This window comes from Tachyglossus aculeatus, chromosome 6 (genome assembly GCF_015852505.1).
Source record: "Tachyglossus aculeatus isolate mTacAcu1 chromosome 6, mTacAcu1.pri, whole genome shotgun sequence".
NCBI classification, from domain to species: Eukaryota; Metazoa; Chordata; class Mammalia; order Monotremata; family Tachyglossidae; genus Tachyglossus; species Tachyglossus aculeatus.
Window position 1 is genome coordinate 36,475,870 of NC_052071.1, and position 19,483 is coordinate 36,495,352.

Genomic DNA, 19,483 nt, shown 5'->3' on the forward strand with positions numbered 1-19,483 from the left:
CAAACCTGTTCTGCCCAAGACAAACCTAAGGAACCCTGGAAAAAGGTGAAGAAAATCTTGGTCCCACAATTCACATTCGTTTGCCCTCCTGGTCACCCAAACTAGGCCCAGTGGGTGACTTTCATGCCCCAGTAATGGCACTGAGGGAGATGGGATTACTTGGAACCCTGACTGGCCGCTCCCTTCTTACTGAACCAGGGTTAAGATGCAGGATTCCCTGAGGGATGGGATGGGGCAATAAAATATCAGACTGTCTTCCTCGGAGCACTGGCCAAGCCCCCTGCCTGACAACCCAATCCTAATCCCCGACTCTCTGGTCTCTCAAAGACCATGATGCCCCTTCCTTGTCCTTCACCCTGTTCCCAGCAACACATAAACCTCTCGACCCTAAGAAAATCAGGACCGCACAGAAGACCGGCCTGGTGAGGCCTAAAACATAGGGTCCGGCGGACCTCCCCTACCCCCCAACAGCTGCTTACCACCAAGTTGGCTCCGGACTGGTACATCTCATAGGGGTAGACGATGCGCTCATAGTGCGAGCGAAGCAGTGAACCGATGTTTTTTCCAGGAGGGTAATTGAGGCGCTGGGCCACCCGGGCCCATCTGCGATCCTTGCAGATGGCTTCATAGCCGCCCTCTTCTACTACAATCTGGAAGAGCACCGAGTTAGCTTTAGAGGCTTCCTTATCAAGAGTGGTGTTGCTCCTTCACCCTCCTAACCAGCTCAAGGCATAGGAAGGGAGCAGTGGCTAGGGTAGTGGTTGTGGTTATCTCCCTCCCCTTCCAAAGTTCCCAAGATCCCCTTCTTTCAAAGATCCTAACAGAACCTGGGGGCAATTGACAGGTTCGACAATCTTCCACTCAGTTGGCAAGCTTCTGGGACCCGGGATTCCTCCATTTGCTCTCTCCTGAGGTGCTAGATGCCCACCCAGCCATCCCCCCGCCCCTGGGCCGAGGCAGAGGGGGCCGAAAGGTACAGGCACCCAGAGGGGGGTGAGGGCAGAAGGGCTCCCGGGCACCTACTTTGCTGAGGCTGTAGAGGTCCAGGATCCGTCGCTCCACGTTAGGAATCTTCAGGGAGGATCCTTGGATTTCCCAGAATTTGGCAATCTGGTCCAAGTAATTTAGCTTCACTCGCGTCTGAGCCTGAGGGAGACAGACAGCTTGATGAGGATGGACTAGGGGCCCTGGGGCCTACCCACCCGGTGATTTTTTCACCTCCACACTCAACCACGGGGATCAGAGTGTTGTCCTGAATGGGGGAAAGGAGGTAGGGCTCTCTTTGCTCTGCGCTAGAAAAGGAGATACCTAAGGGGTTGATTGGATCCAACCAGAAACACTTCACAAGAACTCTTGTTCTCTTTCCCAATTTTATTTTTTTTAAATGGTACTTGTAAAGCCATGTACCAGGCACTCTACTATGCACTGGGGTAAGTTCAAGACATTCATTCATTCATCTGTATGTGCAGAGCACTGTACTAAGTGCTTGGAAGGTATAATTCGGCAATAAAGAGACACAATCCCTGCCCACACTGGGCTTGCAGTCTAAAGACATCAAAACAAACAGGCATCAGTATACTTAGACTGGACACAGTCCCTGTCCCACCTCGAGCTCACAGTCTAAGTGGGAGGGAGAGAAGAACCTCATCCCCATTTTACAAATGAGGTAACTGGGGCACAGAGAAGTTAAGTGATTTGCCCAAAGTCACAGAGGAGACAAGTGGCAGAGCCGCAATCAGAGCTCAGATCCCCTGCTACCCAGGTCCAGGCTCTTCCCCCTCGGCCACACTGCCTCCCCACTTGCCCTGCAACCCCTACACTGGGGTAGGTTTAATAATATAAAGTAAGGTTTATAAGGTTTAATAAAATAAGGTTTATAAGGTTTAACCAATAAGGTTTAATCCAGTCTTATTGGTGGGTATGGGCCAACGGTTCTATCGCTCCCAGGGGACTGATACGGTGGAAGTGTCAGGCAGCCTGGCGGTTTGCTCAAGGATGTAGATATCTGGATTCAGTGCTCTGACCCATCCCAAAATAAGCCCCTTGCCCCAAGTTCCCAACAGGGCTCAAAATCAGGAGTTGTTGGTATTTCTGATACAGACTGGCCATTAACTGTCCTCCCAGCCATCCAGCTTGCCCACTGTTACAAATTCCATTCTTCTTCTGAGGGTACGTGCCTGACTCCAGGCGCATGACCTGGTGGACATTTGCAAAGCTAGCTTCGCAGGTGGTTGGGACACTGCTTCGATCTATTGAGTCTCACACGAAAAGATATCTGGAGGGAAGACGACATGACACGCTTGTCCTCCTTCAGTGAATTTAAAAAAAAAGTCTGAACTATAAGACTAGTCCGCAAAGTCCGGGGCAGTGCTAAGGATCCTTTCTGGCTGGAGTCCGTGGCCAGACAGCAGCCCCTAGAAGGACCCCGTTTCCTATAGGGACCCAAAACTCAAGAGTGACTGTCTGGGGTAGGGATAATAATAATAATAATAATAATAGCATTTATTAAGCGCTTACTATGTGCCAAGCACTGAAAGGGGACTCCAAATGGGCCCTGGAAAAAAACAAGGGGCGGGGGGAGTGGAGGCATTGGGTGTCACCTTGGCTTCTCTCCCTCTGACTCTCTTGCCCTCAGTAAACCCTTGAAGAAATCATCCATGAATCAAGGACCTCAGGCTGGCCAATCCTTGAGGTACTGCCACAATAGGGCTTTCCTAGCCACTGAATCCTGGCTCAGACTCTGAAAAACCGCCCAACACATGTCACAGCCCAGCCAAATCTCCCAACATCAACTACTGGTATTTGTGGTGTGTAGATCATCATCATCATCATCAATCGTATTTATTGAGCGCTTACTATGTGCAGAGCACTGTACTAAGCGCTTGGGAAGTACAAATTGGCAACATATAGAGACAGTCCCCACCCAACAGTGGGCTCACAGTCTAAAAGGGGGAGACAGAGAATAAAACCAAACATACTAACAAAATAAAATGAATAGAATAGATATGTACAAATAAAATAAATAAATAGAGTAAAAAATATGTACAAACATATATACATATATACAGGTGCTGTGGGGAAGGGAAGGAGGTAAGATGGGGGGGATGGAGAGGGGGACGAGGGGGAGAGGAAGGAAGGGGCTCAGTCTTGGAAGGCCTCCTGGAGGAGGTGAGCTCTCAGCAGGGCCTTGAAGGGAGGAAGAGAGCTAATCAATGTACTAAGATCAATCAGATCAATGTACTAAGTGCTTGGGTGAGTACAACGGAAGGAAGAGACATGATCCCCACCCTCAGAGCTGATAAGCGTGTCAATGCCCCACACTTGCACCAGGGTCCTACTGCTGTCACTGACAAAGGGAGATAGGTCTGACATCAACAAAGTCCCAACTCACAAGTCAGACACCATCACTGTGTGCTTAACAAAAATCACTAATAATAAAAGTAAAGAGCTCACAGTCTAAGTGGGAGGGAGAAGAGGACTTTAACCCCCATTTTACAGATGAGGAAGTTGAAGCACAGAGAAGTGAAGTTACTTGCCCAAGGTCACACAGCAGGGATTACAACTCGGGTCTTCTGACTTCTAGATTCAGGCTCTTTCTAATAAGCCACACTGCTTCTCTCCTTTGGACCCTCAACTGGCTCTCTCCTCCACCCGACTACTTCTTTCTTCCACCCCAGTTGGCATTAGAATAAATGGAGTCACTGGGCCTCATTCTTTCCTCTCCCGCCACTGACTTCATGGTTATGCCCTATCTTCGGCTTCGAACTCACCCCCATCCCCCCATCCGATCCAGTGGACCACAGCTAACTCAATCCTCAAATATGCCTCCTCTACAACTGCCACTTCAGCATTTCTGTGCCACCTAAGCCCTTGGGTACTCAAACCTCTCATAGCGCTTATGTACATTTCTTTATACTCTCTACCGCTTCCTCCTACCTACAGTTTATTTTAGCGTCTGCCTCCCCTGTTAAAACTCTAAACTCCTAGAAGACAGAGATCAGGTCTACTAGTTCTACTGTACTCCCTCAAGTACTTAGTAAGGTGCCCCGCACCCAGCAAATGCGCAATAAATATTGCTTGATACAGGGCCAGGATCAAAACATAGGTTTCAGAAGGTCCTGCTCACTTTCCAACAAGACAAACGCACCTCAAGTGAGTTCAGGTAAGGGATTTTGAGAGGTCATTCGGCAGGAGAGAGAGAGAGGTGACAGCTCACACATCTGACTGTTTAAGGAGCAGGATCACTACAGAGGGTGGCAGGTGGCCCAGGCTCCAAAGGCCACTGAGGGACAGCCACGTCGGACAGGGTAGGTGGAACAACCCTGACCTTGTTGCTTTCTTCGGTGAGAGAGTGTGAGCAATAGTGACTTGGGAGCTACCTGGGGATTAGATCACTGTACAGTCCCACAGATGGACAATCCTAGCTCATTTTGGGAGGTGAGGTGGCGACAAGCTCTCAGTTGCCCCGCAAGGTCAGGGATTCCCCAAAAGAACTGCTGCACCGCTCCTCTTGAATCAGACTCAAGCCCTTCACCTGGCATTTGCACCAATACAGAGGCCTTGAGAAATTCCTCCCTCTTCCCCATGGCACTGTGCCATCGGTTCCCTTCGACCTAGACAGGAGGCCATAGGGTCTCGGAGCTCCTCCTCATTTCAGTGTCTTAAGTTGACTCTAAAGTCCCTCAACCACCAGCAAGGCTTCTGCCCCCTGAGCCGGTCAATCACAAAAGCCAGGTGCAGCGTTCCTGGGAGAAGTGAGGCAAGAACCGTCACCGACATCCTCCGCCACACCCTTCCTTGAGAACCCAAGAGCAGGACCTCCTCTCAGCCATACCACTGCAGACTACACCCACACACCCCGGGCCCGCATTTCCCTCTGAGGAGTCACTTGCACAGGATCTCCCTCACCCTCAAATCAAACCTTAAAGAAGAAAGGCTTCCCCTCACAATTTATGGGGCTCAGTTTCCCTGACCACAAAGAAGCCATGATGAATTAGTCAGCTAATAACATCTACCGGGGGCCAATTGTGGGACGAGCACTGGACTTCACAAGGCATCATCTAAGACGGGGATGTGGTTTGATGCGATGATTTATTACGACAGTACAGAAGAGACGCGAGTGGGGGCACAGGGAGACGAATGAGCTCTTTGAAGACAGGTCCAAGGTAGCGTGGGAGGAGGGAAGGGCGCAGTCCGGCCCTGGAATCAAGCCCACCCTGCCCTGACACCTCAAAGGAAGCAGGAAATAGGAAGTAACCTATTTGGCCCAGTGGATAGAGCCTGGGCCTTCGAGTCGGAAGGACCTGGGTTCTAATCCCAGCTCCACCACTTGTGTGCCGGGTGACCCCGAGCAAGTCGCTTTGCTTCTCTGTGCCTCAGTTCCCTCAACTGTACAACGGGGATTAAGTCTGTGAGTCCCATGTCAGACATGGACTGTGTCCAACCTGATTAGCCGGTATCTGCCCCAGTGCTTAGAACAGTGCTTGACGTACAGTAAGCACTTCAATACTATCATCAACTAGAGAAGCAGCGTGGCTCAGTGGAAAAAGCCTGGGCTTTGGAGTCAGAGGTCATGGGTTCAAATCCCGGCTCCACCACTTGTCAGCTGTGTGACTTTGGGCAAGTCACTTAACTTCGCTGTGCCTCAGTTCCCTCATCTGTAAAATGGGGATTGACTGTGAGCCCCCCGTGGGACAACCTGATCGCCTTGCATCTCCCCCAGCGCTTAGACCAGTGTTTTGCACATAGTAAGCGCTTAATAAATGCCATTATTATTATTATCAAGGCCTCCCGGGGTGATGGCTGATTTAGATATGACCAGAGAGAGTTTTTCTCCTGACCCCGTTTCCCAAAAAAGCGTTTGGGAGTGGGACGGGAAGGGCAGAGGGTGCCAAAAACCAGAGCCCACAAATGGTACTGACAGGCTACCTCACTGGATGCACTCCCAACCTTCTGTGAAAATGAACGTGGGAGTCCAGTCCTCCCCGCTTCCCCCTGAAAGAGTTTTGTCTGAGCCCCCAGCCCCCGCCAAGCTCAGGAGACTAGTCCTAAGTGGTAACTACCCCACTAATCACCTGGTTCCCAGAGAGCCAGAGTCAGTTGGACCTGTTCTTGCCTGGGAGCCTCCCTCCCAAATTACTACTCTTACCTCCAAGTGTCTCCCTATAAAGCCAGTTACTGAGTATAACATCATTGGGTGAGTCCTGGGGACAGGGGAGTGAGCAATGTCTAACGAGAGCTAGCCACTCCTGGTGGCACTGAGCACAACTCCTGGGCTAGCGAAGGTCTTCCCCCAGGCCAACAACCACACCCAGTCTAGCTTTTTCTCTCTCTCTCTCCCCACCACGAGCTGAGGCGAATCCTGCCAGTGCCCCAAACCAGAGCTCTTAGAGTGAAGTTCTTAGGGACTCAAGTGAGGAACTGGATCCCCCTCCGTCACCTAGTTTCCCCTGCAACCGGTTTTGGGAGAAGGCAGCTGGGAGGTTCCATCCTAGCAATCCCAACACAGCTCAGCCTTCTTTACATTTGGTCCAGGATCAGTTTAATGGAGTGGACCCAGATGATACAATGCAGGCCAGCCCGCACCCTCAGCTCCTCTGCCGCTAATCTCCTCACCGTACCTCGTTCTTGCCCGTCCCGCCGTCGACCCCCGGCCCACGTCATCCCCCTGGCCTGGAATGTCCTCCCTCTGCCCATCCGCCAAGCTAGCTCTCTTCCTCCCTTCAAGGCCCTACTGAGAGCTCACCTCCTCCAGGAGGCCTTCCCAGTCTAAGCCCTCTCCTTCCTCTCCCCATCGTCCCCCTCTCCATGCCCCCGTCTTACCTCCTTCCCTTCCCCACAGCACCTGTATATATGTATATATGTTTGTACATATTTATTACTCTATTTATTTTACTTGTACATATCTATTCTACTTATTTTATTTTGTTAATATGTTTGGTTTTGTTCTCCGTCTCCCCCTTCTAGACTGTGAGCCCACTGTTGGGTAGGGACTGTCTCTATATGTTGCCAACTTGGACTTCCCAAGCGCTTAGTACAGTGCTCTGCACACAGTAAGCGCTCAATAAATACGACTGATTGATTGATTTGCTTCAAAAGGTACTGGGGGAGATTGTTGCCCACGGGCTCTTATGGAACAGAGGACCAGGGCCTTTGAAGAAGCGTGGGGAGAAAGTAGGGAGAGAGGGAGGAATGGAGGATGGCCTGGGAGTAGGACATTTACAGGGGCAAAGAGTTGTGGAGTTTTCCTTCTGCAGAGCCCGGGGCATCGTCTCCCCAAGTGACCCTGGCAGACCAGCCATCACCCTGTTCGGAGGGCACTAACACTGTTCAACCAACCGGGTTCTGCACTGAAACTACGGAATGCCCTTCTCCAAATTTTGCAGCCCCTGTTTGTCTACTCACTTGCTCCATGCTGAGCCCCCAGGGTAGTCAAGATGAAGGTGGTCAAGAATGAGGGAGTGCAGGTGGCACTACGCAAACCACTGTCACCAATCCTTTACATATGTTCTCAATCCTCTTCTAACCTGCTCTCTTCATTCTTCCAAAGCTCAGGTAATACTACCTCGATCTCAAGTCTCGCACCTCTGTCCCCTGGCTCTTACCACTCCCGGCCTGAAACTTTTTTTTTTAATGGTATTTAAGCAATTACTATATGCCAAGCACTCTACTAAGTGCTGGGGTAGATAGACGGTTGGACACAGTGCATGTCCCACATGGGGCTCAGTTTTAATCCCCATTTTGTAGATAACAGGCAGAGAGATGTTAAGTGACTGGCCTAAGGTCACACAACAGACAAATGGTGGGGACTGGATTAGAACCCAGGTCCTCTGACTCTTGGGCCTGTGCTCTTTGTACTAGGCCATGCTGCTTCCCTCTGCCTTTCCTTCCCAGCCAAATCCAACAGACCACAGCCCGACCCGTTATTCTAAGCCCTTCTGAAAGCCCACCCTTCTCAATAAATGTCCTGTCATCCCTGGCACTTATACTCATCCTCAGTTCTTAGGTATATGTTTAGTCAATTGATCATTCAATTATTTATCTTACTGTTTGTAAATACTTCTATGTCTCCCCCCCCACTAGAGCGTAAGCTGCTCAGGGGCATGAAATTCATTCCTTTATTCATTCAATCGTGTTTACTGAGCGCTTACCATGTGCAAAGCACTGTCCTAAGCACTTGGAAAGTACAATTTGGCAACAAAGAGAGACAATCCCTACCCAACAACGGGCTCGCAGTCTGGAAATGTGTCAGGTCTTGTTCTGTACTTTCCTCCAGTGGGTGCTCGACAAAGACTATTATTGCAACAAACTCCTCACAGGCGTTCCTGCCTCCAGCCTTTCCAGTTCACACTTCACACTGCTGCCCGGATCACTTCTCAAACAGGTTTGTGATTGTGTGCCCACTCCTCCAAACCTCCAATGGTTGTGCTTTCCTCACCACAATAACCTCTTGAGCTTCAGCTTTAAGGCACTCAACCAGCTCCCTTTCCATTACTTATCCTCGCTCCTCTCCCGCTACAGCCCAGCTCACCTGCTGCGCTAGAGACAACCTACTGCCTGTGCTTCCTTGCCATCGACCTCTTCTTCACAGCCTCCCTCCCACCTGGAACTACCTCCCACTTCACAACTGGTAGATCACTAGTCTCCTCCTCTTCAAGGCCCTACAAAAAAAATTCACATCTCCTCCAGGAGGCCTTCCCTGATTCATCTCATTTCCCCACCTTATCTCCTCCCTCCCATTGCCACTTCCGCATCAACTAAGTGCACTTGAGTCTTCACCCCCACCTAGGGCCTTATATTCATCTCTTTAAACTTTGTTGCTTCATCCAACCTAATTTATCTTAGTGTCCGTCTCCCTGCTAAGATCCTTGAGAGCAAGGATTGTGTCTCCTACCTCTACTGCTATACTCTCCCAAACATTCAGTACACAGAGAACGTGCTTAATAAATACTACCGATTAATACTATTACTACGACAGTCTTCCCACACTAGAAATACCAGGCCGAGTCCTGTTTCTGATGGGAAACTACGGCAAACTTTAGGGACGGATCCCTCTGAGCTCAACTGGAGGTTAAGGGGAAGCACCTGGAACAAGATATCTGATACAGGAACACCTGCCTATGGGGAGTGAGGATTATGTTGCACAGATGAGCTCGGGGGAGGGATGAAGCCCCCGCTGAAGGCTCCTAGGTTCAGCACAAAGCCCATCCTAATACCTGCCTGAGCACTGTTTTCACGGATAGTTGGTCAGTGGGTACAGAAGAGAAAGATACTCTACAAGACAATCTATTTCTTAGTCACAGAGCACCTGCTCTTTAGATTTTTTTAAAAGCCTCAGCCATCCTCCCCCCGCCGCCGAGACAGCCAGAGGCTCGGCTAGCCCCATTTTGCAGAGGGGAACGCAGGCGCAGATAGGTAAGGTCCCTTGCCTAGGCTCGCCGACGCTATCCGCATCGCCGGGCTACCTCAGTACCCCAGATGCCCAGCTTCAACGCCACGCACCAAACCTCCCCTGGTCCCATCCCCATACCTCCAGTTCATTCAATCTCTGAATTCGGGGCGTAAACCTGAAGTTATCCACTTCCACAGCAAATGGCGGCTGCCAGTCCTGGAAGAAATGAGAAGGGAATGGATTACTCTATCATGTATGCCTCGGGGCTGGGGGAGCAGGAGAACAAGCCAACCCAGTCACATGCAGGGGCAGGGACTCCATTTAAAGCACTCCCTCGCCTTTCAAATTCACACTGATTGTAATGCCTGCACCCAAGGGGACTGCAAGAATGTGCTCTGCCTATGGGCAGCCTTTTCGTTACATATTGTTTACTTTCCATCTCTGTACGACTGCACACCCAACCTGTTTCTCTAGAAGGTCATCTGGGTTACAGGATTATATAGGGTAAAAAATCCCATATGGAGCTTTCCTGTGACTGAGAAATGCTACGGCTCCATGAGAACAGCAGAGCTCTGAGCTGTAAGCTCCTCCTGTCTCCCCATCTGCAGAGCATATATAGTCACTAGATAGCCACACTATACGGGGTACTGTTCAGGCAAATATACAGCTACCTGCTCTAGGAGTGGACATTAAAGAGGACATAAGTCATACTTAAACACCAACAAACCACGTAACCAGATACTACTCTTTTAAAGGTGAGTTCTCCATTTTTTTTTATTTCTGCTTTCTGGAACTTAAAAAAGTTTGATAAGAGTTAAGTGCCTCCATGGGGTTGAGCACCGTACTAAGCGCCGGGCTAGATGCAAGATAATCAGGTTGAACACAGTCCCTGTTCCCCAAGAGGCTCACAGGTATCGAATCTTCATTCTATGTAAGAAACGGGCCCAGAAAAGTGAAATGACCTACCTAAGGTCACACGGCAGATAAGTGGCTGAACCCAGATCTAACGGAAGTAAGGTGGTCTAAAGGAAGAGCCCAGGCCTGGGTGTCGGAGGCCCTGGGCCCTAATCCTGACCCTGCCACCTGACTGCTGTGGGACCGTGGGCAAGTCACAAGTCATTTTACTTCTCTGGTTTCTTCATTTGTAAAACGGTGATTAAAATAGCTGTTCTCCCTCCTACCCGCACTGGGAGGTCCGTGTGGGACGGTGACTGGGTCCAACCTGATTATCTTGTATTGACCCTAGCACTTAGCATAGTACACAATAACAAGCACCACAGTTATTATCATTAGGTGCTCTGCTTCTCAGGCTCATGCTAATGAAGCAGGTCCCAAGCAGAGGAACCAGAGAGTGAGAAAGAAGCTTCCCCCCCACCCCGGGGGCTTCAGGAAGGAAAGACGGAGAGCAGCAAGGCAATGAGAGGGTGGAGAACTCTGCAAGACCTGGAGAGTTGAGCTCAGGGCTCCTGGACTGAGCTCCCCTCCTCTGGCCCTAGTCTCCCACCCCAAGACTCTGAAGGCTTGAAAGCTGCTCCCCAAACATCCAAACCGTGGCTTCTCTTAGGGGGAGTCTGTTTAATAGTTAAAGAAGTTTGAGAATGCAGAGAAGAGTAAGGGTACAGATCATATGGGCTACCTTCCTGGCAACTTGTACAGGGAACTAGGATGGCCTAGTGGAAAGGGCCCAGGCCTGGGAATTCTAATCCCCGACTCTGCCAGCTGCCTGCTGTGACAGCAGGGGTAAGTGACTTCACTGTGCCTCAGTTTCCACGGTTCCCCCTCCTACCCAGACTGTGAGCCACACTTGTGGGACAGGTACTGTTCTGACCTGATTATCTTGTATCGACCCCAGCGCTTAAGTACAGTGCTTGATACATAGTAAGCGCTTAATGCAATTATTATTATAAGGAGGAGGCCTGGGATGGCCACACGTGCCCAGGACCCTTGGCACACCCACCCCATCACCATTTCCTGCCACTCCCACGCCCCCTCCCCCCCCCCCAAGCTCACTCCCAGCCATCACCACTGCCAGAGAGGGTTAGCACATTTCCCTCTTTCCACTCCAAGAGACCGGCTGAAGGGGGTGCTGAGAAGAAACCAACACCGACTGCAAGTCTGTGCCTGCCACGGTGAGCTACCAAACACCACAACGAGCTCTTCCTGGGAGAATTCCTTTATACACTACAAGCAACTGCACTGATTTTCCCCCCCGCCCCACAATCAAGACCTCTGATTATAGGGTTCGAAGGAAAGGTGCCAATAGCAGGGGGAGGGTTGAACATCTAAATAACAGCCCAGTGGCCTGGAAGGCTTTTCTCGTACCCCAAACATTTATTAAAGTTGGAGCAGTTGCAGGGGCTGTTTACAGAATTGCTCATACTCCCCATTCCAGCTCCTCACTTCTGGTACAGCCTCTACTAGGCTCTCTCTCCCTGCCCAGTCCCTGCTGAGGTAACACCGGCCTCAAGTGTCCCTTCCACATTCTGAAAGGGAAGGGGAGTATGAACTGCAGGTTGTCATTAGTTCTCCACTCATTCCAAATCAGCATTGAAGCCTTCTCTTTTCCCCCCACTTCTGAGAGAGGGGAGGGGAATTAAACTGTAACCTCACTTTAGCTAAGAGCCTTTGGGAAACCTGGCTATAAGTTTGCCAAACTATTATTTGGATGGGATAAAATGAGACACACACATACCCCCGCCCCCTCCTCCACCACTGGCCCATACGGGCACCCCTCAAGGTCAGGACCAGTGCCAGAATGGGGGGTAAAAAAAAAAATCCACCACACACACAGACACACACATGCGTGCACGTGCAGTCCAGCTAGGGATTTTTCATTTCTCCCTTCCCACTTCTCCTGGCTCCCTGGCTGTCCATTGTTCCCCACTTCGGAAGCGACTTTAATGCTTGAGAAGGGAGTAGTTCTTGCCGCCCAGACAATGAGCAGAGCGTGGTTCTTGACATTAAGGGCAGATTCTGCAAGAATCGGCCCAAGAATACGCTGAACTGACCAAATCTGAACCGAGCCAGGGCTGAGGGGGCTCCCGGTCCCCGCTCGACCACTTTCTCCCAGCTGAGCAGCAGTAAGCCAATGTCCTCAGTTTCCCCCGTTGCCCTCCGGACCCCCATGGGCAGTCACGGGCACCACAGAGAATCCACCTGGCCGAACAGAAACCAGAGCGGTAGGGAGAGGCTGTTGCTTGCTGGGTTTCTACCTCCATTTCATCACAAGGCAAGGGTGGGGAGGTGAGGGGGAGAGAGGGGTGTTCTTTTCCCGGCTGTTATTCTAGATAAGAACAAACGACAGCCCATCTGCCGGGGACCCGGCCTCACAAAGCCCTGGAGGGCCCTGGCTAAAGTCAAACATTTTTAGGGGGATTTTCCTCCCTGAAGTTTGCAACCTTGGGAGCCGCACAGAAGAGAATGAGTTTAGGGTTTTGTTTTTTTAAAAAAAAAAACGGAGCAAACACTAGGTGGAATTGATACTGCTGCTTCTGCTCAGCAGCTCCGAGAAAGGCCCCAGAAACTCCACAATGGCTGCTGGGGGAAGTGAGGGGTTGGGAGTCGGAGGGGAGGAGGAGCAGGAGCCGAGGCCAGACTCCCTGGAGAACTGCCCGGCTCGGGCTGTCCCGGGAGGAAGGAATGAGATGGATTCACACGGCTGGACACCCGGCTGGAGGAGAGGGTGGGAGGGCGGGGGAAAGAGGAAGTGTCTCAATGCCAAGTGAGATCACAGGAAAAAGCAGGACTGGGAATCCTGGAGGGGTCTCCAATCGCCACGAGGTTGGCAGGGAAGAGGACTTCTCGGCTGTGAACCTTGCAGGCCGTGGGGCTATGTTAGGGCCGCAGGAGACAAGAGCCCTCTCGCTCTCCCCTCGGTCCCCTCCTGCTGTTTTCTAGACAAAGGCTCTCACTCTGGCAGCCATATTGGACATGTCACTATTATTAGGACTCCGTGGCATAAGGTTTGAGCCCAGGCTCATTCGCCAAACTCTCCTTCTGCCTCTTCCTTAACTAGGCCTATTCTGATGCCCTGGGAACTTGCCTCCTCTCTTCTGCCTACAGTTTAGAAACCAACACTACCAGGAACTGAGATCCTGAAAGCCTTCCCATCTAGGCATGCGCCCTGACCTCTGGGCATTCCCTCACACCCCTCACCAAACCCCCCTCCCTCACCTGGGTCATAACGCAACTTGGAAAAAAACAAAACGAAAATATGAGCAATCTGGCTGACTGTGCCCAGAGTCTCCCTGAAAGGAGTGGGGGAGGGAGACGGGGAAAAGGGAGGGAGGGAGGGAAGAAGATGAAGGGGATGTGGCTTAATACCTGTGCCAGAATCCCCAAGCGGGAGAGAGAATTAAATCCAGGGCCAAGACTTCCGCGTGGCTCAGGCCACATGGGTCCAAGATGATATTATTAACAAAACCAAACTCGACGGACTTTAGCGATTATCGCTCCAACCGCTTCTTCGCTCACCGCCCCAATCACCTGTAAAGGCCGGGTGCAACCCTAGCCCTTTTCCCAGCAGAGGCAGACTGTCCCAATACCCAGACACTGTATCAATCAATCAATCGTATTTATTGAGCGCTTACTGTGTGCAGAGCACTGTACAAAGCGCTTGGGAAGTACAAGTCGGCAACACACAGAGACAGTCCCTACGCAACAGCGGGCGCACTCCGGCAGCAACTTCACAACTGGCCTCCCAGCCCAACTGACTCTGGATTTAATTCTCAGCCAATTTACTTTCGACCACCCCAGGACCCTGAACAGTAGCAAGTGAAGTGACACTTCCCACCAACCTCCTTTCTGAAATCTGAGAAGGTGGTAGGTGTTCTCCGGGGGTCCCTGACTCCACACTTTCCCATGCTGGGCTTACCACACTCCAACTCTGGCAGAGAGGAATAAAGCTGCCCACTGTACTGGACCGATGCCTCTTTCAGTGAAGAATAGACTTCTAGACGTGTGAGCCCACTGTTGGGCAGGGACTGTCTCTATATGTTGCCAACTTGTACTTCCCAAGCGCTTAGTCCAGTGCTCTGCACACAGTAAGCGCTCAATAAATACGATTAAAAAAAAAAAAAGAATACCAACTTGGAGGCCGGCAGGCCCACAGCTAGGAAAGTTACACGCAGATCTTCCAGCCAGGAACTCATACGAGCTCTAAAGGAGAAGGCCTAGGCTACCTTACCCACACAAAAAAGAGTGTCTAAACTAACACACAGGCAGTGGGTGAGTGATGGGAAGGGAGAGGACGGCGTATCTAAAGCCTCTGAACCCAGTTGGCTGATGGGATCTAACAAACTCTCTCCTGGGTGGAAAGACAAAAGTTGTCGTAAGGGTTGGAAAATCCCACAGAAACAGAGTCCAGCTCCTTCGGTCGAGTTTTCTCTGAGCGGGGCCAGGAGGAGAATAAAGCTTAGGACAGAAAGGCCAAAGGGAGGAGACCAAAGTTAAGCAGTGGCCGGGGCAGGGTTGCAGACTCGCCCCTGGGCCTCCTAGAGCAGCCATTTCGCCTGGGCACTGCCAACTTAGCCTGCCCGGATCCCCCAACTAAGTGGGGCCGCCGTAAGTTGGCAGGAAACAGGGCACCCCGTGGCAAGTGGAACCCGTTGGCAGCCTCATTACCAGGATGCCACTAGCCCAGAGACAGGAAACCCCCTACGTGTTCCTGTATTTAGCAGCCGGGCGCACCCAAATCACCAGGTTACACTTGAATGCATTTTCTGCCCTGGCGGGGAGGCAGGGGCAACCTTGCGGAGGGAAGTGAACTAGTAGAGGCCCTCGGCTGACCTTTCCCCCCTGAGGTCTACACCTTCTGTTGTCCAGGGTGGCCGACAACGTCGAACGCGGGGCAGTTTCACCGTCCCTTCCGCCTGGGCCCCGCCCCGGTTGGAGATTTGTTGCCAAAGAGCAGGGGTTATTCAATGCTGGCCAGGCTCGACTTTTTAGGCCATCAATGGCCCAAGGATCCGGGCGGGTCTCTCCCTCCCAGCCCTGCAGAACCGGGGGTCGGGGGGGGGGGGGGAAGAGACCCTTTCCCCGCTGGTAAATCCCAGTCCGACCGTCGCTGCCATTCAGGTCGCCTGGCACCCAGGGGTGCCCGGATTCCTTCATTCCACCGTATTTACTGAGCGCGGGGCACTGTCCTAAGCGCCTGGGAAGTACAAATCTGCAACAGAGACGGTCCCTACCCAACAACGAGCTCCCAGTCTAAAGGGGGGACAGACCCCAAAACAATCGTATTTATTGAGCACTGCCTGTGTGCGGGGCACTGTCCTAAGCGTTTGGGAAGGACAAATCGGCAACGCAGAAAGACGGTCCCCAACAACGAGGTCCCAATCTAGAAGGGGGAGACAGACTGCAAAACAATCGTATTTATTGAGTGTTGTGTGCGGAGCACTGTCCTAGGCGCTTGGGAAGGACAAATCGGCAACATAGAGGGACAGTCCCGACCCAACAACGGGGTCTTAGTCTAGAAGGGGGAGACAGACCACAAAACAATCGTATTTATTAAGCGCTGTGTGCGGGGCACTGTACTAAGCGCTTGGGAAGTACAAATCGGCAACATAGAGGGATGGTCCCTACCCAGCAACGGGGTCCCAGTCTAGAAGGGAGAGACAGACCGCAAAACAATCGCATTTATTGAGCACTGAGTGCGTGCGGGGCACTGTACTAAGCGCTTGGGAAGTACAAATCGGCAACATAGAGGGACGTTCCCTACCCAACAACGGGGTCCCAGTCTAGAAGGGGGAGACAGACCGCACAACAATCGTATTTATTGAGCGCTGACTGTGTGCAGGGCACTGTACTAAGCGCTTGGGAAGGACAAATCGGCAACATAGAGGGACGGTCCCTACCCAACAAGGGGTTTGGGTCCTCCCCGGGCACGGGGGCACTTCCAGCCCTCTTCCCCATTCCCAAGCGGGCCTCTTTTTTATGGCATTTATTAAACGCTTACAATGTGCAAAGCACCGTTCTAAGCACTGGGGAAGTTACAAGGTGATCAGGTTGTCCCACGGGGGGCTCCCAGTCTTCATCCCCATTTTCCAGATGAGGTCAATGAGGCCCAGAGAAGTGACTTGCCGAAAGTCACCCAGCTGACAACTGGCGGAGCTGGAATTTGAACCCATGACCTCTGTCTCCCAAGCCCGGGCTCTTTCCACTGAGCCACGCTGCTTCTCTCTTTGCCCTGCCCTCAGCCGGGCACCTGCCCCAGGTACTTTCACTCAATCGCATTTATCGATTTTATTCAATCGTATTCCCTTCAAAGCCCTACTGAGAGCTCACCTCCTCCAGGAGGCCTTCCCAGACTGAGCCCCCTCCTTCCTCTCCCCCTCCTCCCCCTCGCCTTACCTCCTTCCCCTCCCCACAGCACCTGGATATATGTATATATGTTTGTATGTATTTATTACTCTATTTATTTTATTTGCACATATTTATTCTATTTATTTTATTTTGTTAATATGTTTGGTTTTGTTGTCTGTCTCCCCCTTCTAGACTGTGAGCCCGCTGTTGGGTAGGGACCGTCTCTATATGTTGCCAACTTGGACTTCCCAAGCGCTTAGTCCAGTGCTCTGCACACAGTCAGCGCTCAGTAAATATGACTGAATGAATGAATGGGCGCTTACTGCGTGCGGAGCAGTGTGAGCCCGCTGTTGGGTAGGGACTGTCCCTTTATGTTGCCGACTTGTATTTCCCAAGCGCTTAGGACAGTGCTCTGCACACAGTAAGCGCTCAGTAAATACGACTGAATGAATGAGTGAGAAGCAGCGTGGCTCAGTGGAAAGAGCCCGGGCTTTGGAGTCGGAAGTCATGGGTTCAAATCCCAGCTCCGCCAATTGTCAGCCGTGTGAAGCAGCGTGGCTCAGTGTAAAGAGTGTGGGCTTGGGAGTCGGGGGTCACGGGTTCGAATCCCCGCTCAGCCACTTGCCAGTTGTGTGACCTTGGGCAAGCCACGTAACTTCTCTGTGCCTCAGTGACCTCATCTGTAAAACGGAGATTCAGACTGTGAGCCCCTCGTGGGACCACCTAATCACCTTGTAACCTCCCCAGCGCTTAGAACAGTGCTTTGCACATAGTAAGCGCTTAATAAATGCCATTATTATTATTCATTCATTCAATCGTATTTACTGAGTGCTTACTGTGTGCAGAGCACTGGACTAAGCGCTTGGGAAGTCCAAGTTGGCAACATCTAGAGACGGTCCCTACCCAACAGTGGGCTCACAGTCTAGAAGGGGGAGACAGACAACAAAACCAAACATATTAACAAAATAAAATAAATAGAATAAATATGTACAAGTAAAATAGAGTAATAAATACGTACAAACATATATACAGGTGCTGTGGGGAGGGGAAGGAGGTAAGGCGGGGGGGTGGATGGGGAGGGAGAAGAGGGGGAGAGGAAGGAGGGGGCTCTGTGTGACCTTGGGAATGCCACAACTTCTCCGGGCCTCAGTGACCTCACCTGTAAAATGGGGATGAAGACTTTGAGGCCCCCCCGTGGGGCAACCTGGTCACCTTGTAACCTCCCCAGCGCTTAGAACAGGGCTTTGCACATAGTAAGCGCTTAATAAATGCCATTATTATTATCCAGTGCTTGGAACAGTGCTTCACGCATAGTAAGCGTGCTTAAATGCCATTATTATTATCCAGCGCTTAGAACAGTGCTTCACACATAGTAAGCGTCCCCCTCCCCATCCCCCCGCCTTACCTCCTTCCCCTCCCCACAGGACCTGTATATATGTATATATGTTTGTACATATTTATTACTCTATTTTACTTGTACATATTTATTCTATTTGGTTTATATGTTTTGCTTTGTTGCCTGTCTCCCCCTTCTAGACTGTGAGCCCGCTGTTGGGTAGGGACCGGCTCTAGATGCTGCCAACTTGGACTTGCCAAGCACTTAGTCCAGTGCTCTGCACACAGTAAGCGCTCAATAAATACGACAATGAATGAACAAATGCCATTATTATTATCCAGCGCTTAGAACAGTGCTTCATACATAGTAAGCGCTTACCAAATGCCATTATTATCCAGCGCTTAGAACAGGGCTTTGCACATAATAATAAGTACACTACGGGAATAACAATAATAATGGTATTTGTTAAGCGCTTACTATGTGCAAAGCACTGTTCTAAGCTCTGGGGAGGTTACAAGGTGATCAGGTTGTCCCACGGGGGGCTCACAGTCTTAATCCCCATTTTACAGATAAGGGAACGGAGGTACAGAGAAGATAAGTGACTGGCCCAAACTCACACAGCTGACAAGTGGCGGAGCCGGGATTTGAACCCATGACCTCTGACCCCAAAGCCTGGGGTCTTTCCAATGAGCCACGCTGCTTCTCTAAGCGCTCACATAGTAAGCGCTTAACAAATGCCATTATAATTATCCAGCGCTTAGAACAGGGCTTCACGCATAGTAAGCGCTTAACAAATGCCATTATTAACCAGCGCTTAGAACAGGACTTTGCACATAGTAAGCGCTTAACAAATGCCATATTATTATCCAGCGCTTAGAACAGTGCTTCACGCACAGTAAGTGCTTAACAGATGCTATTATTATCCAGCACTTAGAACAGTGCTTCCCACATAGTAAGCGCTTACCAAATACCATCATTATTATCCAGCGCTTAGAACAGTGCTTCACACATAATAAGCGCTTACCAAATACCAATATTATTATCCAGCGCTTAGAACAGGGCTTCCCATGTAGTAAGCGCTTACCAAATACCAACATTATTATCCAGTGCTTTGAACAGTGCTTCCCACATAGTAAGCGCTTACCAAATGCCATGATTATGATTTGTCCGTATTTATTCTATTTATTTTATTCTGTTACTATGTTTTGTTTCGTTGTCTGTCTCCCCCTTCTAGACTGTGAGCCGGCTGTTGGGCAGGGACCGTCTCTACATGTTGCCAACTTGTCCTTCCCAAGTGCTTAGTTCAGTGCTCTGTAAACAGTAAGTGCTCAATATATATGAATGAATAAGCACTTACCAAATGCCATTATTATTATCCAGCGCTTAGAACAGTGCTTCCCACATAGTAAGCACTTACCAAATGCCATTTTTATTATCCAGTGCTTAGATCAGTG

The 19,483-nt window shown here is 50.8% G+C and overlaps 1 protein-coding gene across 5 annotated transcripts in view; it reads right to left on the bottom strand.

Moving 5' to 3' along the window:
• The window catches only part of KDM5C (lysine demethylase 5C), a 39,098-nt gene that overhangs the window by 14,238 nt on the left and 5,377 nt on the right, over positions 1 to 19,483 (bottom strand). For all 5 annotated transcript variants that reach the window (XM_038747881.1, XM_038747879.1, XM_038747880.1 and 2 more), the window contains exons 2-4: positions 9,530 to 9,607; positions 1,024 to 1,146; positions 480 to 650 (exon numbers count right to left, since the gene is read on the bottom strand). In XM_038747881.1, coding sequence (XP_038603809.1) covers positions 480 to 650; positions 1,024 to 1,146; positions 9,530 to 9,607 — 372 coding nt within the window. The remainder of the gene's footprint in view (positions 1 to 479; positions 651 to 1,023; positions 1,147 to 9,529; positions 9,608 to 19,483) is intronic.